The sequence below is a fragment of the Lampetra planeri genome, chromosome 25 (genome assembly GCF_965212315.1).
Source record: "Lampetra planeri chromosome 25, kcLamPlan1.2.h2, whole genome shotgun sequence".
Classification (NCBI taxonomy): Eukaryota; Metazoa; Chordata; class Hyperoartia; order Petromyzontiformes; family Petromyzontidae; genus Lampetra; species Lampetra planeri.
This window is the reverse complement of record NC_136131.1, coordinates 11,245,828-11,269,359: the sequence shown is the minus strand read 5'-3', so window position 1 is coordinate 11,269,359 and position 23,532 is coordinate 11,245,828. Positions and strand designations below refer to the sequence as shown.

Sequence of the window (23,532 nt, the reverse complement as noted above, 5' to 3'; positions counted from 1 at the left end):
CGCGCCGCCCCGTCATCTGTCACTCCCGGCGCGCGCGTCCACACCACGCCCACAACGCGTGCCCAACCCCGCACCCCGCGCCGCCCCGTGATCCATCACTGTCACAGTCGGCGCACGTCAATACCACCACTACACCTGCATCAATGTTTGGATATATTGTAATTAAATGACCTCTCCCCCACTATTATCATATCTCCGATTAGCACGGTTGGCTACGTATGGCGAGAAAGAAGTTCAACATATATGTACATTTTATTCCGATTGCTTTATAAGAGTATTCTAAACAAAACAGATATTTCCAATTACGATGTGCCCCTTTTATTGCCTTAATAAACGGCACATCTACCTGTATACCAACTTTAAATGCCTTATTCTCTCTTCACCGACCTGCACTGGTCAGCATGGTGACCTATGGTCAAACAACCCCCATGACCAACACGGCATGGTGATATCCAGCAGTGAATGGACAAAGATGGGGTCCATTACAAAAAATATATATTGACATCCAGTTTGTAGAAACACATTGACACAATGTCAATAATTGCATCGAAGATCACACTCGCTTGCCATACTTTCCCCGGTAAACAATGTGAACGATCACAGTCAAATGCCGAGCTTCACATCGCGCCCTGCGTTCACATCTAAAACAGTGCTGCGCGGTTTCAACTGGCTCAGTTAGTGGACCGGTGCTGCCCTCTCGTGCCGGCTGTGTGTGGGTGTGTTGTTGTCTCTGCACGTCTGAGAATGTGCAGCCCACATTTCAACAAAGGACACGCGCGCCACGTGGAGTGCATCTTCGTGCACTCTAGAATGCAGTCTTGTGCAGTGCATTGGTTTGCTGGCACAGTTGTGAAGTGTTCGGTTGAGCGTACACTGTTACAGGCACTGCGCTTTTCTCCCACTTCCGCATCGCCCCATTGGCACGGTTAGCTACGTACGGTGCGAAAAAAGTTCAACGTACATACATACAAAAGCGAGTATACGTTCCAAAGCAGGATGTTGTGAGAATCGTATATAGGTTCAGGACGTCAATGATATATTCCATCATAAAAAAATACATTATAAGTAGCCTCACATTACTCTCACCCTCCATAGCTCATCATTAGACGCAGTTATACAAAATATATGCCGGATTAGCAATTCCTCTTTGCAGAATTCCTCTCAGCCATCCTCATTTCTTCCGGCTCACAGTCATCTGGTTATGATTGGCTCCGAGGATGTGATTTTTAATTACGTGTGCTGGCAACCCGACAATGTTTATGAATGCAATAACTCACAAACGCATTACAGCGTTATAATACGACTTTTGGAAAGGCTTAAGGTCAGTGGGCAAGGCACACACTGCAATATTGTAAATCTGACGGTGAACGTTCAAGATTATGAATGATAATGTTTACCATTTGTTTTGGAAACTGCAAACCAGTTTCCATACACACAGTGGGTGAAACTGTCACGTGACAAAGGAACGGGAACTTTATGCTTCAAGGCCACTTCTGAGTGAATATTGGACACAATACCACACAAGAGGAACCCTTCAGTAGCAAGATAACAATCATTTACAGCCCTTTGTCAATACACTGCTAGATGAAGGCCTCCACATGATGTTTGACCGTCCTTGACCACGCTGGTCGAGTTGGTGACAGGGTTGGAGGCCTCGGACCGGTTCAGATGTCACTCGCCACTGATTTTAGCCTTGGCAGGGAATCAAACTCCGACTGCTGGATCCATAGGGCAGTGCACAGACCACCGCACCGTCACTCCCGCTCCCTTCGATAAATCAAGCAATGCTTTCACAGATGCTGTAAAATGTCACGTTTTGAAAAGAAGCCTTCACATGTTTATATTTATTTATTTTATTCATCAGATGTAAAAGTCACATCAATAAATGAGATATTCGCTTTGCTTAGCCCGCTCTATCTATATGTACAGCAGGTATTTTGAAGGAAGTAGCGGCAAGCAGATTGGTACAGAGTGTCATTGTATTAGTATTATTCGCATGCGTTCTAACCGGTAGCACAGCATTGTTGGGGCGCCACAGCGGAGAGATGTTAACTACCTCGCCTGGCATACAGGAGGTCGTGGGTTTGATCACGACTCTGACACCTGTTGTATATTTGGAGTTTGGATGTTTCTCTCCCCGTGGTCGCGTGCATTTTTCTCCGGACCCTCCGGGTTTCCCTCCACATTTAGACACGCACGTTTGGAGTATTTGGCTGCTATAAATTTCCAAAGGTAATGCTACTTTGTTGAGCTATCAATTGTGGCCAGGTCGCTTCTGAAAAAGAGCAATATAGCTCAGTGGGCCTTACCTGGTAAAATACAAGTAGTTTGTATGTAGTTTAATTGGGATAAGTCCTCGTGAAAATAATGAAACGGGGGTTCTTATACAATTCACTCCCCAAGCTCGACGCAGCTCAGCACTTGGGCCCTTTGTCCTGTAGGCCCTGGTGCAGTTTCACCGCCTGTACACTCCACAGCTACGCCACCGACGGCATCCCCGCACGCCTGTTTACTCCCACACTCATGACAACACTTGGTGATACATCGGTTCGACATCACCAAAAAAACTATTATTATTGTATCAAGAACTTGCAGTGGCCATTTGCTCATAATATAATATAACATTACACCACTGCGGTAAACATTCGGCCGTCAGTAAAGTGCTGCGCCAGTCCTCTCAGCGCGGCAGCAGCAATAATGAGCAATTTCCTCCGACCCCCCCTCCCCTCCCACCTCTGTCCATCCAACAAATATCAACAGGTCCACCACAGTGAGTCGATCAGCAAGGTCACGTGTGGTGGGGTAAAGTGTGAGTACTCCTACCTCTTCCATGATACGTGGAAGAGTAGGCATGGAAGTGTTTTTGTGGAAGCATAGGCCACAAACCCTCTAGACCAGGGTTGGGTCAGCAACCAAAATGAGAACAGCCACATTTGTTTTCAAATTCGGTAAAACCCCCCGCCGCTCCCCACTCAATGTTGCAAGTGCCGCAATGTCAAGTGGACAATGTCACGAAGCAGCCCCTTAAAGAGCCGCGCGCGGCTTCGGAGCAGCGAGTTGGCGACCTCCATGCTCTGGACTCTGGAGGGGCTCCCTAGAGCCTGCTGCAGAAACAATCTTTCTGCTGGCAGTGGCGTGAGGCAGAACTTGCAGGGCTGCGCTTTAACCTTTTTTTTCAAGCAGCCAGCTGCTTCCTCCACGTGCTTATTTTCCTCTCTCTACCACCCAGGTTCCTGTCTGTCTAATTTCAGTTCCATGTGTGCCCTTGTTTATAATCGCTCTTTAGGGGATGCTGCCATTGTAAAATGGGGGTGGTTTAAGGTTTGCCAGGAATTACACAGCAAATGAAAGTGTGCGGAGCAATGTTCTGCCCTCATGCTCCCATGTTGCGTTTGGAGTAATGTAATGGAGTACACTATATTGGATTTACGAGAATGAACTGTCTGCCGATGACCAACTTACTCGTAATGCGCCAGATCGTGTCAGATCCCTGTCGCCAAGCAGGTTGCAGCCTGTATACTGCAGTTCTCGAATGTGTCCCCACGATAATAAAGAAAACAGGTGTTATAGGTGGATGCAGAGCTACACGGTGGACAGGAGAGATCCGTGCAGTGAGAATCCATCGTTGGACTCTACTTTGATGCCCTCACATCTGTGCTCCCCGCCTTCATCCGTACTGACAAGCGTGGTGAAGTATGGTGAAGTAAGGTCACTTAACCTCCACAATCCTGCAGTGTATTGATTATCGGGTGATACGTGTGAGTGTGTGTATATACACGTGGAATGCAATATATAAAGTTTAGCAGCGGTTGACTAAATGTCCATGATCTTTGAATGTAATTTAAGATCCCGGTGCCAGGTTAATAAAGCTTTCACAGCGATGACCTTAGATGAACTTGAAGATGTCAACCGACTGTTTGATTTCTTGCGAAGAAAACGTGGGAGTTTAAGCCCCCGATGTGTGGCGCCGACGCACACAGACGGACTGCCATAAGCCGAATGGCAAAGTCTCTTCTGTAGAAAGTCTCACAGTCGGGGAGGAGGTGTGGTGATAGGAACTGCACGTGTTTAAGTACCACGACACGTGCCAAACATTATGTGCGAACACACGGACGTATACGCAGTGCTCTGTTCTGTGTGTCCACACGTGAGAAAAAATATAAAAAAGTTCAGTTCAAAACTGATATTTTCCGGCGGCGTTTATGGTTGATGAAACATAGGCCTTTCATCAAGCCGGCTTGCTCATCATGAAGTTGGTTGACCTCTTCAAAAAAAGGTTCCACTATTCTGCTCTCCAAGAGTATTCATGGACAATTTACATGCGTGTGACAAGAGGGTTAATGGGTCTGTGACTCTTCAAGTCAATTTTATAGAAACCCTTTTTGAATAGATGAATGATCGAGGCATCATTCCGTGACTTATTTATTTTATCTGTAAACGTGTAATCAATAAGTCCTCTAGCTTTGTTTCAATAACGGGTTCCTTCTTTGGATGATGTCCTCCGTTTATTTTTGTCTGGTTCAGGAGCTCTCCCCTCATGTGCTCTGTTAAGCGCCGCGGTGGTGAGATGTTAACTCCATCGCCTGGTATGCATGAGGTTGTGGGTTCGAACACGACCGTGATCCCTGTATATTTGGAGTTTGCATGTCTTTCTCACCGTGGTCGCGCGGATTTTTCTCCGTGTCCTCCGGTTTTCCCCTCCACATTTTTAAATCAACTTGCGTTTAGAGTATTTGGCTGCTGTAAATTTCTACACAAACCACCTAATTGACCTATCATATGCGGCCAGATCGCTTTTCAAAAAGAGCTATGTAGCTCAGTGGGCCTTACCTGGTGCAATAAAAAAACATAGTTTATAGTTTTAGGTGCAATGTGCACTTATTTAGGTGTATTCATCTGATGGTCTAATCCCCAGCTATATGATTATTTATTTTACTACAAACATCTGCAGCAAGTTCCCCAAATAATTTAAGATGTTATCTCTATGGTAAGTTATGGTCCCATCATTCTCTACAATGTGTCACATGCCAATCATCAATCTCCTCTTTGCTGGTTTTATGTATGTATAAGCTATTCAGCATCGTACGTAGCCACCCGCGCTAATCGGATGTGCGGCGGAAATACAACAACCTAAACACAAAAAGCAGTTCTAAAGATATTCGTTTTCAATCTAGATGATTTAAAAGTGCATAGCTCCATTGGCTTCCTAATATCGGAAGAGCGTTCCAGACGGCCGCATGCTCCCTTGCTCACTATGTCGCTTTCAATCACTGTCGTGTTGTTTTCTATTCTTTATTTTGTCAGTCTTGGCCTGTTTGTTTTTAGAGTTCTGTGTATTCAACCATTGTCTAGTATCCCCATCATCTCCCTTCATCTCTCCTCTTCCTTCATCTGTATTTTATGGTTTCATATCGTTCGTTCTCCGTTATTGTCTCTTTCCCTCCACTTTTAATGCACTATTACCATGCCAGTTATTGCATCGTTTAATCTGGTGGAAATCATTTACGGGTTTGCTTAACTTAATGCCGGTTCGGTTTGTGCGATTTCGTGTTTTTGTGGCTAACCTATATTAACATTTGAATTAATCATATGAAGCTAAGTGGTTGGACGTGGGACAACGTTGTCTGCAACTGTCTCCTCGTGCGGTGCATTGTGGGTTGGGTGACTGTGGGGTCCATGCTACGCGATTTCGGTTCGTGTGCCCTACTTTTGGAACGCATCTACTACCTCGTGAAGACCTGCAAGAATGCGCCTCCTCGTGCCATTCGAAACTGTCGCTTAGAGTTAGTCGAACATCGCCTATCTCCTGACTCAGATTTTTATGTTAACTTATGTTTGCCTATAATTAGCCTTTTATAATTGGCTATATTAAAGTTCAGCTTGCATCATAAGAGCCTGTGCTCACGTCCTGTATTGGAATTCTTGAGGACATCGGCATCTCCTACATTATCATCATTACAATTAAGACGATCTCATTCATAACGTCACCAACTGGGCTTCTGCATGGCCATTTCCTCGATTCCTTCATTCTGAAAAAAAGTATTCGTTCCTGTCCCGTCTGTGTTGGTGGCATGTTCTAATAGACGCTCACCTACCCCAGTCCACACTCAGATACAAAACTTACAAATCGTTCATTATGCGTCTGAACCTTTTATTCAATTTTTCATTCCAGTCACTCATTCATCGTCAACGTCGACCACGATCGATCTACTTCTTATGAAGACCTCCACAAGCTGCCGTGTATCCCTGATGTCCCTGTGATGCTGCAAAACATCTTGCACCTGCACCCGAGCTGTTCTCATCGCTGTGCGGTCCACGTCCCCTTGAACGCCTTTGGCTGTCGTTCCGTAGTCAGTCTTGACCACCAGGCATCATCATCTGCTACCGACATGTCCTGCCCAAACAGGCTCACTTCTCTCTTCGTGAACTCCCTCGTCTTTAACTCGCGTTTGATGTCTCCCGTGGCGTGTTCGTTGCCTGACCCACGTGCCCCTCTGGCAGCGTGCGGCCACGAATCCCAAACCATCGACCACATCGTAAACACTCCGCCAACTTCTGCTGTTTTCACTCCTTTACAGGAGGAATAGACGAGGTCCACTCTTGACTTTGAACAAATAATTTAGTGGATAACAATATGTACAATTACATCTTCAATCTGATGTTATAAATCCATGTTATTAATCTATGTTATTAATCCATGTGATTGATCCATACGATGGAAGAAGAGTGATTCCAAACCCGCACCTCTCCGCAACTATCACCAAGCACTTCTTAGCGTTTGTTCTATTTTTCTTTGCCATTATATTTATATGCACTGAATATAAATGTTCTTCTTAAACACACTGGTAAGTTGCTTGGAATTTTTTTAAAAATGCCCTGGAAATACCCATCGGATGAAAGCAGAAGCAGCGTTAGGCTTGTCTTCATCTTTTCTCAGACACCAAGTCAAGTGATTTGGAGAACTGATTAGTTGTTCATGGGGCCATTCGCACAAAAATGCCTATTGGTACCACCCAGGGCGGCAAAGCAAACAATGCATATCGTGAATAATTGCATCTCTAAATTAGTTTGTTGACGTAAGAAAAATTTAATATTATATTTGATAGAGAATGTATTGTTGAATATGAAAAACAAAATAAATATGTGAGTTTGTCTATGAAATGGAGAGTATATATGCGAATGTTTCTGCCCTGGAAGGTACTACCCATGGTGACTACTGTCCGTGGTGACTACTGTCCATGGTGAAGAATGATATCATCTTTCACCCCAGGTGTTACCAACCAACCCCCTTGGCTCATGGGAGTTTCAAATATTCCATCTGGTGGCATATGGAAGGAATCATTACGTTTTGAAAGTTATCGACAATGGCAAAGCACACTACGGTGTATATATATATATAATCCTCCTAATGGGTTCTATGTTTGTGAATGTTCTTTTGTCCAATTTTTGGTGAAAACTGTACCAATGTCTCCATTATATCGCTCTGCTATGAAGAGAAGGGCCATTGCCCGAAACGTCAACTATAAAACTTTTTATTCTATTTTACCGCAAAGTTATTGACCGATGTGCAGATTTCGATTGCATTGTTCGTGCTCATTGCCCTACCGGCAACGCAGACTCACGAATGTAGTTCTACTACTTCGACATTGTGCCCTCACCAGTTGCAGAACCGACACAGCTCTGCGGACCTTTGCCAGAGATGGAGACCACTCCTCTATTGTTTTCCATCACGGCCCTGTTTGGTTGTTGACATTCGAAAGAAGGCCGCTTGAAAGAAAGGCCGAAACTTACTTTACCAACGCGGTGTTTAAATTTCCTTCCCAGCAGCTGTGCCTCTATGCCAATGCGGCATATATTATTTTATATGAACTTTTTTTTGTTTTTCTCTCCCCGTCCGCCCCTCCCTCTCTCTCTCTCAAACAGAACTGTATTTGGCCTTCAGGCGATATCCTTGCATTGCGTGCAATCGCTTCCTGAGTCTCGCTGCCTTTTTCCCACTATTGTCCGCGAGCTCCCCCCCCCCCCCGTGGCTTTGTCCAAACCCGCTGGTGGTGGGGGAAGTTTCGCTGCTGCAAGAGCAGTCACTGTACGGCGGGGTGATTTTTCGTTACTTTTTTAGTTTTTCTTTTCGTGCTCATCGTCTCCCGGTTCCTTCACCCAGGCTTTTCTACCACGGCTATTTTCGGGGAGGAAATTACATTCAAATAAAGGAACCTCCCCCCTCTGAGTAAAGTAACAAGTATCATCTGAAATAATGAGTTTACCTTGGGCTTGGATCGCGGTTAGGTTTCGTGAAAGATTATGGTTAGGATATCGACGTTGCGAAATTACATTTCTTGACAATATTCCACTCACGTACCGAATGTGCACATCATAGGGACACCGCTCGTTCTAACTTTGGATCCATGCGAGGGAGCAGCATTATTCGCTCATTTCCAGAGTGGGGCCACTTTCGCCGACAAGACGCCACCAGTGTGGGGGCCGCCACGCCGCTTGCGAAGCGAGTTTTTCATCATTTGTGTCTTGTCGTGGGCCCTACGTTACGGGCCGCACTTAAGGCCACCAGGGTCCGCCAGTGGCCCGCGGGCCTTGAAATGAAGAACACTGTGCAAGGCGTGCATACGATATTAAAATTCAATATTTGCGTGTACTGCGCTGTAGATGGAAACGTTGTGATGAATCCACATTGCGCCGTGGGGGAGCGATGGCACAGCGAACAGTCTGTGCACTGCGACATGAACTTGCCGACCCGAGTTTGAGCTCAGGCCAAGGCTAACATCAGCGACAAATTAAATATGAATTGGTCTTTCGTTCCACCCCCCCCCCCCCCTTTAAAAACCTGTACTATACAACGTGAAGAATGCTGAAACAATAGCCGTAACCAACAGCATGGAGAGGATTTCACCCAGCAGCGGATTCATTGTGAAATGTTTTGCTTTCACTAAATTGCATGAGATCGTTCACTTGAATATCCATAACTCTGTCTCATTTACAAATATTATAGTGCTCATTAACACGAAGGATTTGCCGTACATAGACTGCTGTGCAGTAACGTCACATTGTTGATGAAGTGCGTGTGTTTATAAGGCGACCGTTGTGCCATATTGTACGTACGAACGAGGCACCAAGTCCAGATTTTTTTCCCCACAGCTCGGAAAAGGGAAAATAAAACGGGGGATAGGAGGAGGAGGAGGGGGGGTGGGTACGTTTCCAGCATGGCTTTTAGAATTTTGCTTGGCATTTGTTGTCAAACATTTTCCTCACATGTTTCACATTTTGTGCGGCAGTTCGACACGCGCAACACAAGAGCTGACTCATTCTGCTTGGCACGGAGACGAAGGGAGCTCTCTGCGAAGCTGGAGCTCACAGCTACCGCAAACTCCAGCGCAAGAAAACAACAATTCGTAATTGTTTACGACTCCCACCGACGGCTGGCAACAGACACACACACACACGCGGCGTGTGTGCGATGAGGATTTGCGCGGTCTGTTTAACGCGCCGTGTGTTTGACGCGTGGGTTTAAATGCCACTCTCGGGATAAACTGCAGCCGTTTTCATTCCACCAATGAACGAGGCCCCTCGCCACCACTAAACACGCTAATTCGGTCAGGTTGTGTGTTTTTTTTTACTTACCATACCTCATCGTGCTGGTCTTTACCGGTTGGTGAAATGGAGGGGAGGCAGGACCGGTTCAGATATTCCACGCGACTAATAGTAGCCATGGTTGGGAATTGAACTGGGTCGCAGGGTTCATGGCACAGCGCGATTAGCCAGGCCCGGTGCTCTGGGTGGTAACGCAGTCGGCAGTGCACCCCCACGCCTCCTCAACCCCTACACACGTCTCAACTTCACTGCCGCCGAACATTGTAACACCGTTCCACGTCCATCGATGTCATGAAGCCACTGTGTTATCCAGAGCTTCTCAAACTCGAGTTGAAAACTGGAGTTCAATTCCCCACGGCTCGTAGATGTTACCAACATAACATTGCGGTGGCGCGCGTGATGGCACATGTTGTGAAATGGGTTGATTTGTAATCAACCAAGATTGAGACGTCCCGATCGAAGCGTTGTTTGAGTCGGGTTAACTCGGGTCTGTACAATGTCGGGCGTATAGTTCTGAATCCCGTGCGATGATTCAGCAGCAGTGGGTTGTAAGCAACATGTGGCGTCGTTCTATGGGTGTGTGTGTGTGTTTGTGTGCGTTTTGATATTAAGCGGTGGCGAAATGGTTTGCGCAATGTGCTACGAACACGGCTCCCGAGTTCAATTCCCGCTCACGACAGACAACAGTGTGCGAATGTTTGAACCGGTCGTGGGCCTCCCCTAGGTCGACTCAGCCTCAAATGGTGCGGTGTATGAACATTGCCGCTTGGCATGCAAAGGCGACCAGGTCACTAGGGAGACAAAGGCGGCCGGGCGCGGTGCTGACCACCCACCCTCTCGTGTGCCGTTCCGGCCTTCACACGTATTGCTCGCTGACAGCACTTGCCCCAGCAGTATGTTAAGGCTACACGGGGGAGCTTCGTCTCTTGCTTCGACATTGAAGCTGCGTAACCGCACAAAACAGTTGTCACGCGGGCCGCCGCCGGTCAGAAAGAGAGACATCACAGGACGGCTTTTCGGGGACAAATAGCAGCAGGAATGACACTTGGATGGTGCAGGCATCGACGTGGCATCGTCGGCGCGCTTGGCAACACTCGCACACGAGGCGAGGAGGATGTGCGGCACTCTAAGCCCTCCGCACCCGCCAAAGCACAGGGCACCCAGAGCACAAGAAACGACTCAGAGCCACACCAAAGGCACCTTAAGCATCGCTTCTCAATTGTCAATCGCAACAGCGCAGGACTGTCGAGTTGCAGCCCTGCGGCACATTTGCTCGCTCAAGCCGCTGCTGGCAGGAGCTCCACAAGAGGGAGTTCCTCTCGAGAACACCTCTAGAGTAGAGGGTGTTTGGCCTACTCTTCCACGTTGGCCGGACATCTTGGAAGAGGTTAGAGTACCCGCACTTTACCCCACGACACGTGATCTTCCCTACAACTGATGTTCACCCGTCTACTGTATGTGTTCCTGCTTCGTGGGTAGAGATGGGCGGATTTAAGAAACTTGCACCATTGTTTCGACTGCCAAGCCGGGAGATCGAATCAAACAGGCGACCTCCGTTGCAAGTCCCGTGTGCCATCCATTGTTACACCATTAATGGCAGCATCCAGTGCCACTGCACGTGCAATAAATGTGACATGAAGCAGGCATACGGGCCCAGTGGATTGATTTGATCAGTGGCTGTTTCCAGACACTCTTGAATCCGTAGTTTATATAAATCAACTGTGACTCTGACTTGATATGAAAAAAAACGCATTCCACGTATGGTATTGATGTGTGTTGGCTTATAATGAACACATACTCTTTTTGAGGAATACTGTAGAATGATGGTAAGTGAGATGAAACCGAGAGAATGTGGCAATAATGTAATTTATTATTTAAATCATCATAGGTATAAACAGGGCACATTGTGCACTCGATAGTATACTAAGTATGGGGTAGTCAGTTTAACACGGAGGCTTTCACGACCAATATCACCCAAAATATTAGAGATGTTTCATGGATGCTATTGGTCGAAAAAACCTGCATTATGGAAGTATGAGGTAGTTATTGTTGCAGTGGTTATCACACCACGCGATTAAATACAACTAACATCAGTCCTGGGCGATGTCCAAACCACTCTTGTAAAAATCCTCCCCATAGCAACTCACACTGACCAGCATGGTGAAGTATGGCATAACAGCCGCCATGCCCGGCACGGCACGGGGGCAGCATTCGTAGAGAAGTGGATTGACAACGGGCTGATGAGGAGAACCAAGATGGCACTCAAAAGCGAAAGGAAATTGTCCAGTTTGACATGTAGGCTTTCAGTTTAACACGTAGGGCTTTCGCGACCAATATTATTCATAATCAACGTTTTTGGGTTAAGATCGCGTTATTTATAAATGTGTCGTAACCCTCCACCACCCGACACGGCCAATCAGCAAAAAAGTGTCACGTTGACAAAAGACAAATAGTTCACTGCTTTAGACCACCGGTGTGTTGAAGCGTGAAACCACAACATTTACAATTTTTTTGTGGAGGGTTACGACACATTTATAAATAACGCGATCTAAACCCCAAAACGTTGATTATGTAGGCTTTCGCGACCAATACAGTTTTTGTTGTTAGATCGCGTCAAAGGTGGACTTCTCCACAAATCTGGCTGTCGCCTGATGAAGCTAGTTGTAATTACTGGCGAAACGTCGTACTCAGATGGTAAATGTTGTGGCTTGGCTCACCGACACACCGGTGTGCTGTACTAGTGACGAATTGGCGTGTTCTGTTTACCTGACAACCAAAACTAATTGGTGGTGGCGGGTTTAACGACACACTTATATGTTTACGTGATCTAACCGCCCAAAAAAACCCTGTATTACGTGCATTTTCCTGACAACTAAATGTTATATTTAACGTTTGTGCCATCCTTTGTTGTTTGCTAAATACGACAGTCATTTATGTTGCTATTATCAGCTGTAACGCAATAAATTGACATTATTTAAATGTATCCTGAAGGGGGACACGTGGCTGAGCCAATGTGCGCAAGTTACAGACATATTGACGGTTACAAAAAAAGTGGCCCCTTAGTAGGCAGGACGCATCGCTCGCATGAACGGCGCGCTGTTAGCAACGTGGCGGCCTTCAAAGGACGCAACACGGACGACCACGGAGATGGAGCAACGAAATCAGATCGCGTGCAGGTTGCTGCTGGCTGGATGGTTGTGGTTGTTGTTGTTGCATCGTAGGAACCGTTAGCGATCGAGACGGCTCGGGGAGGCATTCATCCGGGGATGGATGGATGATTATGAAGAACCGATGCAAAGCGTTTGTAAGTTATGATCCTTTGGCCAGCCGACAAGCACACAGCAATAACGATGCGATTCCCCAGAGCATTTTCAGAGGTTTGAATGAGCAGCCAACCCATATCGCCCTGCCCTGCATGTCACACTCATACATTATGCATGGCGAAAAAAACAGAGACAAATGTCCACACACTTAGACTTACAGAACTGGCGACCATCAATGAAGGGGGGTGGGTGGCCAGCACCACACCCAGCCGCCTTTGTCTCCCCAGTGGCGATTATTTCACATCTCGGGGAGGCGTAATCGTCACTTGGGGTGGCCGTGAGTCGTCAGGTTCGTAGCGCAGCGCGCTAACCACTTACACCACCGCTCCCCCGCACACTGACGCCCACACACACACGTACGTGCACGCACACACCGCACACAACAACAACCACGTTCACCACTGAGTGGCGGTGACGTCACCACAGCGCTCGTGCCATGCTAGGTGCACTTTGAGGCCACGTGAAGTGTCGAAGGCTTGCTGGCATACGAATACAAAGATCCCCCGTATAGCCTTAAGAAACTGTAGGGGCAAATGCTGTTCCCGACACAGGGACCGTACACCCACGCACAAACACACCACATACACACGCTCATACAAAGATAAATATTTCCCGTATAGCCTTAACATGATGTAGGAGCAAGTGCTGTTAGCGAGCACCTATGAAGGCTGGAACGGTACACGAGGGGGTGGGAGGCCAGCACCACACCCGGCCGCCTTTGTCTCCCCAGTGGCGACGTTTACACATCGCACCAGATAACTCATTTGATGCTGAGTCGACCTAGGGGAGGCCGCCCCAGAACCGGTTTAGATAATCGTCACCGGTGTTGGCCGCGAGCGGGAATCCAACCCGGGTGGCCAGGTTCGTAGCGCAGCGTAGCGCTAACCGCTACACTACCACTCCCCACTACACACAGACACACTCACACACACACACTCACCCACACACGCACGCACACACGCACACACACTCACCCGCACACGCACGCACGCACACACTCACCCACACACACACGAACACACGCACACACTCACCCACACACTCACTCACACACGCACTCACACACGCGCACACTCACCCACACACACCCACACACACACGCACACACACACACACGCACTCACCCACACACTCACTCACCCACACACTCACTCACACACGCACTCACACACGCACACACTCACCCACACACACCCACACGCACACACACACACACGCACTCACCCACACACTCACTCACCCACACACTCACTCACACACGCACTCACACACGCACACACTCACCCACACACACCCACACACACACGCACACACACTCACCCACACACACACACTCACCCACACACACACGCACACACACTCACACACGCACGCGCACAAGCACTCACCCACACACACACTCACCCACACACGCACACATGCGCGCGAGTGCTCTGCGTGGGCAGCAGCAGCAGGAGGAGGAAGGAAGCTTGCGATGAGCGAGAGGGATGGGAGGGAGGGAGGGGAGGGATGGGAGGGAGGGGAGGGAGGGATGGGAGGGAGGGGAGGGAGGGAGGGATGGGAGGGAGGGGAGGGAGGGATGGGAGGGAGGGAGGGAGGGGAGGGATGGGAGGGAGGGAGGGGAGGGAGGGATGGGAGGGAGGGAGGGGAGGGATGGGAGGGAGGGGAGGGAGGGATGGGAGGGAGGGAGGGGAGGGAGCTCTCGGAGCGCGCGGCGAGTCTATTCCGCCTCCTCGTTCGCGTCGTAGCTGCACGCGTGCACGCTGGGGTCTCCTGCTGACAGCCACTGTCAGGAGTTGCCAGCGTCGGGCGAATCCTCGCCGCTCCGCCGAGTTGCACGCCGCAGACGCATCGCTCGCAGACGCTCGCAGCGCTTTACGTGTGCACGTCAATCGGTGCGCGTGTCAGCAGACTCACTTGTTTACACGTGTCCACACCGTACGAAGGACAGGCAACATCCCCCCTCCCCTCTTATAGCCTTCTAGCAGGCTGTTGTGGCAAGTGGTGTTAGCAAGCACCTTAGATATACAGTACTTAGACACGTGCACACACACACACACGTGTTTGCATGTACACAGGCGCATGTCGTTAAAACATTCACATACGTGGACATAGAGGAAAGGACATTAGACATTCACTTAAACATTAAAACGCACACATTTGCAAATGTAGACTTGCCTTATTACATATGTAGATACATCTACAACAGATCAGCATGCATGTAGATGCGAGTACATAACGTCCACATGCAGAGACTTTCACACACACGTGCAGACACATAGGTACGGTGTGAAACAAGTTGAATACATTCGGCTATTGTAGTAGTTTTCCTTATTGACAGTTTACCATATGTAGTACAGCAATTATTTTCATTGTGCCTGATTACCCAGGGATATCCTTATACTGCTAATGTTATGCAGATACCAAATAATATTAAATATACGTCTTGCTGTATATAGATATATTTTTGTATTAATAATATATACTCATAACTAGTAGCAATTACATACACCTAATAAGATTTAATTACAGTATTCAAAGAGCAAACATTGACCAAAAAAACCCCAGCTCACAATTTCAACTTCCACGATAATGCAAGCGTGTGACGACCATCATCAACATCAGCACCACCACCATCATCATCATGACCAAGAGGCGGTGGCCTCCGTGGTCAGATCAGACTCAAGTCCTCTCTGCGGCCACTCGGATCAAAGGGACCAGAACCGACCCAGAGCCGGGTCAAGTCCAGCAGGGCTGGGGCCATGCCCAGGGGTGTCTCCACAGGGGTCCCTGCAGTCGATGCAGCTCGATTCCCCATCACCTCTAGCGGCGTTCGGGATCTCCTTCCAGCTGCAGATCGGATTGTCACGAGAGGCCGTGACGCTCGACGCGAACGGGATGTCTCTGGCGGCCATCAGAGAGCTCGCGTGCTCAATCGTGGATCAGAAGGTACGTTGCTGACGATGTCATCTTCGGAGGGCTTTTGTGAGAGTTGTGTTTGATAATTTTTTTAGGGGTGATGCGGCGGATTGATTGTTGCGCCTCACTGCAGTACTGGCTGTTACTACTGCTGCTGCTGCTACAGCAATGCCAGCAGAAGCTGATGAAGACGAATGAGCATCGTCATCATCATCAGTAGTAGTAGTAGCGATAGCTCCCAACAGTAGAACGAGCAACACTATCACCATCACCAGCAGCATCATCACGCCAACAGCACCACCAGCAGAACCACAATCACCAGCACCACCACAGCACCAAAAGCACAACCACTACCAACCACCACCACCATCACCATGGAACTACCAGCAGCACCATCATGAGCCCCATCTCCAGTACCAACACAGCACGACCACCAGCTGCCACTTCCATCAACACCAATTTCTACTGTACCTCACTGTTCACTTATTGTTGTGCCGGCTGGTCAGAGCAGTTACCTCACCACTGGGTGAACAGTGGCAGACCTATGAATGAACTAACCCCCGGCCATAGAAATATGGAATTTTCACCATTAGCCCGGGACTGACAATGGATAAGTGCTCAGTCCGTTTGCTTATTTGCGACGAGAAACACTTTTTGTGAACGTCAAAGACCCGCCGATTGAATGACTTGGGGAATATCCTTGCTCAAATGACCATCGATTTAAATTCCTATGAGCTGAGGCAAAGTCTACCCAGAGGATCAACACCGTTGACTTCTCCACAAAGTAGTAGTCATTTGTTTTTATCAACCGTGGAGGGATGATGGGTTAACCCCCGACCAGAATTTGAACTTCGGTACCCTTCTTGTTTGCGAGCCGTCTTGCTCCCCCGCCGAGCCACCTGGCTGGGCTGATCGCATTACGGACCTGTTGCACATTATACGTCCACATTCCCTACAGATAGCAGAGACAATCCGTTTAACAGGATTCTTCTGAAACAGACAATATTATAATGCATTGCACTGCGATCGGATTTGTCAGATTACAGTATCTTAATCACATACATTAAACTTTTATTCACGCACAATTTCCAGCCTATTAGTCCACTGCTGGATGAATGCCTCAGAGTCAACGAGGTTGTTTAAGCCATACTTCACCACCATCGTCAGTGTGGGTTGGGGAATGGGGTTGTGAGTGGCACCAGGTCAGGTTTAGACATCGTTCGCCTTGGCCTGTATTTGAACTCAAGGTCGTTGGGTCCATTGCCCAGGTGAACAGCCCCAAGCAGCCACGAAGCACTCGCCCCACAGCCAGGGCTAGCGTGTTGAAACTCAACTAAAACTAAATGGGGCCACCTGTCCAATCCCCTCCACCCCCCCATACTGTGTAACCCAGCAACTGGCCCATGTGACCCGTGGGCCCTGGCGCAGTGGCACCGCCTGCACACTCGATGGCGATGCCACAGCAGGACAACATCGTTGCATCATTGCTGATTGTTGTAGCATCCTCCGGGTGGTCCTTTTGAACGACATACTTTTTTTAAAATTATATTTTACCAGGTAAGGCCCACTTAGCTATATAGCTCTTTTTCAGAAGCGACCTGGTTATCATAAATTATAGCCCAAAGAAGTGGCTTATCACGTGGACATTTATAGCAGCCAAATACTCTAAACGCATGCTGATTCTAAATGTGCAGGGAAAAACTGGAGGATCTGGAAAAAAATCCACATGACTACGGGGATAACATGCAAACTCAAAATAAGCAGATGTCAGGGTCGGGATCGAACCCTTGATCTCATGTATACCAGGCGAGGTGGTTAACATCTCACCACCATGACACTGTAGCAGGTAAATTGTCAAAGCCTACGACCTGCTGTGAAATAGATCTTACAGACTCTCGTTAATAACCACAAGTTAGATTAATCTATTGTATAAAAGCAGCTGGGTTGAGCTTAGTAAGTTAAATTGGATACCACAAGTGCATAGCCAGGTGTTACAGATGTGGGACTTTGAGGTGGCCATCAACTTGGGTTCAGTCTGTAATTGGTTGAGTAGATTGGATCATCCGTGGATTAAATACATCTATGCGGAGCTTTAAGAGTTATCAATTCATATTTGTGGTTTTGTTCGGGTGGCCTGGCTTCCTCCCATGAGCCAACAAAACATAACTGGAGGTTCAGCGAGGCTGTCTTGCGTAATTAAAAGGCACTTTGTAATTATTATTACGATTCTTTTGCACAAGTGTTTTATCAAAAATCCAAAAAAATAAAATGATGCACAATTGTAATGTAAATACTGTAAGCATTGAAAGGCAGAAAATAAGTTATACGTATGTTAAACTTCTTTCGCACCGTACGTAGCCCACCTTGTTAATCGGAGTTGAAATTATCTCTGTTCAGTACGAGGTCTCGCCAAACGCAAGTAGCTTCATACCATCGTGATTGCGAGCGGCGGGGGACAAATGGCTGAATTTTGGGAGGCTGCATAGGCAGAGACATGTAATTATACACACAGGGCCCTAAGCACGGTATTATAGTACTGCCTGTTTGCGCAACATCACTAACTACACATGTGCATCCGGTGTCTGCATCTGCCGCTTGTCAATTCGTACCTTGAGCAATGTGCACTTCCTGGCAGTCCACCCAATCATTGCCATCTCCGATTTGACCAACAGTTCGGCAAATTTCAGAGGATGGGGGACAGCACGTATGGAGCATCAATAATTGGTCGTATTAAAAAATACAATACCGTCTAAGAAATGCATTTTACGGCATGTCTTGAAAACACTGGACGAGACAAGATAGTGATTACCGTGGGCTCAAAATATCGTGGCTGGCTCACCATTATTGAGAACAATACAGAAGAACTGAGGTTACTATGTACGACACGTCAGCTGTTTGGGAGAGGCCTTCGTCCAGCAGTGGATTGACCATGGCTGATGATGACAGTGGTGATGAATTAACGTTAATCTTCATGTTTTGTCACTCATCGTTCAATACTTTAAGAGCTAAAGTCTACAAACATGCTGAAAACATCCTGGAAACAGATCACGAGCAAACATTGGAGGAGAGTACACATGATTATTACTGTTTAGTCGTATAATATTTATATGATATTTAATAGCTTCTGTAGGCTGTGGCACCATCTGTCACCACGGCCGTGTACACAGGAAGGCCACCATATACGCAAGGGGCTCATCCTCATTCTACTTTTGGCTGTCGAGTTAAACGTGGCATGACGGACAAAAATCTTTAGATACATCCGTATTAGTATAATGATGAAATTAATCATCTTTAAACAAAATCTGGCGTGTGATGATGATGTTTTTTTTTAATATTGTAATTTAGACATTCATTAAGAGGGGTCTCTATCGAGCAATCTTAACCTATCAGTTGCCTGATTAAACAAGTGATGTTGCTCTTTAAAAAAAACACTACACTTTGATAATGTATATTGTTTCTTCAGAATATCTGGTGTATTCTTCATCCTTGCATGACTCGTAATTCACGAATCATATACAATGACAAACATCTTTCAATAAATTAGTAGTGGTATGATTGCACAAGTTATTTGAACTGCATTTAGTTACATTGGACTACAGTAAACATACGCATATGTCCTTCTAATTGACAGTTGGCAGTTAAAGTTTGGCACATCTGCAAGTGCTACATCTATTAAAAAAATAGCCACAGGTCTTTAAATCATCACTCACCTGTGTTCTTTCTGAGGTTGGCCAAGCCATGGTGTGTAATGCATTATCTCAGGTGGCGTATTGAGCTCCCCCCCCCCTCAAAAAAGTGTGTTTTTGTAATTTTTGCATGGTGTACAGTCTGGAAAGTACCCACATGGCAAATTTCAAGTTTGTTGCATGTCGGGAAGTACGCTAAACATTTTGAACAGACACACATAATCACAACTTTGCCTTTTATATATATGGAAATTACTGCTCTCTTTTACCTTAATTCCATTTCTTGTAAATGTTTCACCACTGCATCGAGACACCTGCTTTTTTGTCTTCCTGTACTCCTTTTCCTTCCCCTTATGCGTCACATTGCCAAGTACAGGTTCCTGCCCGGCCTCATTTTTGCAAAGTATTACAGTATTTTTAGTATTATTCTCAAAGGCTGTTTCACGTGACTTGACCTGGAGACTTTATCTCAACTTCTCTGTTGAACCAGTTCTTTAGAATGACGCGTTTATCTCGTGTGTCGATCGATGCAAATGAGTTGACGTTCTTTGTAACAAAAAAAAGGGAAAATTGTGTTTGCATGTAACAAGTGCGATAATATAAAAATCGTGGTAAACAGCATTTGGGGGTGGGGAGCAATGGTGCACGGCACTATGAACACAGCGACCTGAGTTCAATTCCCAGCCAAGGTTAGCATCGACTTCCTTCACTGACCCTTACCATCAAGCACGGTGAAGAATGGTAAAAACAAACCCCATGGCCGACACAGCGTAGGGAGGCCTTTGTCCAATAGTGTATTGCCGAGCTCACCTTTATTACTGTATTTTTAGATGATTATTTTAAACAACACGTGTTGTTTTACATTGTATGCATCCTGCAGCCCTATATTAGCAATCCAAGAGTAATTACATTCTCCAACAATACTGGAAAATGAAATCAAATTCCAAGAACTGTTTGGGAGGAGCTTTCGCTGGTAGTTGTACACTGGCATCATCAGGCAACTGACACATTTGTGAAAATCTTTTCCAATCTTGGGCCTTGTGTGACGTCATCAATGTAGAGGTAAGTAGGAAACTGCAGTAAACGATGCCAAGAGTGATCTGACCCAAAACATTGGGCATCTGTGAAAAATAACTTTCTGGTTCATCGGATTCCTCCAGTATATATATTTTGATGTGATTCTGAAATATTAAGAATAAATTATTAAGCATAGCAATGGGCGCGTAACATCCGGCGTGTTGAATTTAAACTTCAAGAAAAGTTTTGGATTTTCCAAAATGCCAAAGCCCTTTTAGGGTGTGGCCAAACATCAGCTTGAACTATGAATAGTTTGCAGTTGAAATGTCAGTAAATAATTTTACCACATCGGATAGACAGCAGGCTTGAACAAACATGCGCGGGGTTGACTTAGGGTCATGTTTCCTAAGTCAGTCCTTACTGTCGCTTAGAATAACAAAACGTTAGTCTAATTACGAAGGAAAGAAAAACAAAGCAAACACGTATAATCTAAATATGCTAAGGTCACGGGGATTTAAGACTTTAATTTTGGTGACAGAATAATGATAAAATCCACTTTGCCATCTCGATTAATCCGCAACTAGAAGCCATCGCTATACAGTATTATAGCAATTTACTTAAATATGCCGTTATACATTTGTTTTTTTCCCCGATTAGCACGGTGGGTTACGTTACGGTATGAAAAAAGTTCATCATACATAGAATTCACAGCTGGATGAAGGCCAGGCCGTGCTGTCAGTCATGGACGTTGTTTGACCATACTTCACCACGTTGGTTAGAAAAGATTGGTTGATGGGGAATGGGTGGGACCACGACCAATTCAGATATATTCGCTGTGGCCAGATATAGAACTCGGGTTGTCAGATTCATTAGTGTATTACCCACTGCACTACTGATCCACCCCACAAATCGTGTCACACTGTGTATCCTGTACACAACAGGAACTCACTCTTGACACTTTAGTCTGTACAATGAGTTCATCGTCAAGCAGGCAAGCGTCACACGAGGCAAGGGCACATAACCCAGCCTATTAACTACGTTCATACATGTTATATTTATAGAGGGTGGCACAAAAGTCAGGACACATAGGGTTATAATATTCATGTTAACACATCGCGTACTGTTATTTCATTTATTTTAACAAATGTTCAATTGGAATTTCATTAACACGAATGCATGCGTGCATTCTCTTTTGAAAATTTTTGTTGGGACTTTTTAAAGATTACAGCTGCCTTCTTTAGCATGTATACAAACTAACTGAACTCGTTCGTCTGAAGTCAAATGTCTTTCTATTTGTATACGTCATCTTTAAAGGAAGAAGAACGTATTAATTTCTAATTACATACAAAAGCTACCGTTCAGAATAAGCAATTTGAATGTGTTCATGGCATGTGTTTAAATATGTAAAAAATTAACCCGTAAAAACAAAGTTTTTCACTATAAATCCTTTATATGCGTGGCGGCTAGAGTCCTCTCGTCCTCTGGCTTGAGATGGCTGCCACCTATGGGTCAGATGATTGCTTGCCACCATTAAGCAATTGGTAATTACATATTTTTTTTTCCTAAAAAGTGTAAAATTTTGGAAAAAAAATTTCACGAAAATTAATTGTCACGCACAACGAGTCTGTGTTCAAAATGTCAGCTCGATTGGATCACGGGAAGTGGGTAAAAAAACGACCGAAAGATTTGCACGGTCGTAAGCGCGCAAGCAAGCAAGCAAGTGAACTTAATATAAAGGATTTAATAACCCGATGTGCCCTGGTTTGTGGGCCGCCCTCTATAGAGACAGCAGTGACGTGAGCAAACAGTTGCTGGGCTGGACCTTTCATTTTATATATAGCTTGATCCATTCATATATGCCCAACACAGTACCATGTAGTATGGCAAAAACAATCTTTTTTTTCAGAGCCTCCACCTACCTCCATGCAATATCAATACATTCACATTTATTTTATTATGTTTTATTTTTATTATTTTATTATTTCCCTTCTACGTGACTTTACCGAAAGAACCAAGACGATACATTCACAGTATTAAATCCGCCATCACTCTCCTCCAGAAAAGAGAGCTATGGCTTTCAGTGTTCAGTCAGCAGTTGAGATGAAAGTAAGAGTGTCATTTGAAATCCACGAGGTGTCTGTAAATGGATCACCCTGTACATGTGTCCGTTTTTTCCCCCTGGGGAAGCAAATGAGGTGAGCAGTTTTTGCTGTAATTGTTGGTAAACGCGATTAATAATCATAAAAAACGGACAGCCCTTTATTAATCCACAGATTGATGAAGGCATATCCCAATGCTGTGTGGATCATGGGGGCTGTGTTGACCATACTTCACCACACTGAACCGTGCGGGCTAGTAAACAGGCCAGGGGGAGGGGTGCAGCACTCGCCACTGACGTTCACCATAGCTGCGAATGAAACTCAGGTCGCCAGGTTCATCGTGCGGTGTGCTAACCACTGTGCCACCACTCCACCCCCTAATCCACTATGATATTTGAGACGATATACTGCTATATTTACCTCTACTGAATCATTATAAAATGACATTTGCCCACACTAATCTATGTTGTGACTGTTTAGACACCACTTTCCAATGCATATCTACTTGAAGTGTAATCTTTCGCGGTGGCGAAATGTTAACTCCCTCGCCTGGTCTGCAGGAGGTCGTGGGTTCGACCCTGACCCTGACGCCGATATATTTAGATTATTCTTAGGTTTTTTCGGTAAAGTCACGTAGGTAAAACATCAAAATTAATGAAAATAAAATAAAATAAAAACAAAAATCACGACGTTTCGGAGGCAACACAAGTCTCCGTCATCAGGTGGGACCGTCACAGCCGAATTAGCTGCATCACTTGATGCATCAAGTGATGCAGAAACGTCGTGATTTTTGTTTTTATTTTATTTTATTTTCATTAATTTTGATGTTTTACCTACGTGACTTTACCGAAAAAACCTAAGAATATGATGCCTTGCAGTCACGAA

At 46.0% G+C, this 23,532-nt stretch overlaps 1 protein-coding gene across 1 annotated transcript in view; it reads left to right on the top strand.

Annotated features, from left to right (window-relative positions):
* Positions 1–14,668: 14,668 nt before the first annotated feature.
* LOC144727453 (serine/threonine-protein kinase D3-like) overlaps positions 14,669–23,532 on the top strand; it is a 46,463-nt gene continuing 37,599 nt past the window's right edge. The window contains exon 1 of the mRNA XM_078606302.1: positions 14,669–15,875. Coding sequence (XP_078462428.1) covers positions 15,519–15,875 — 357 coding nt within the window. The 5' untranslated portion in view covers positions 14,669–15,518. The remainder of the gene's footprint in view (positions 15,876–23,532) is intronic.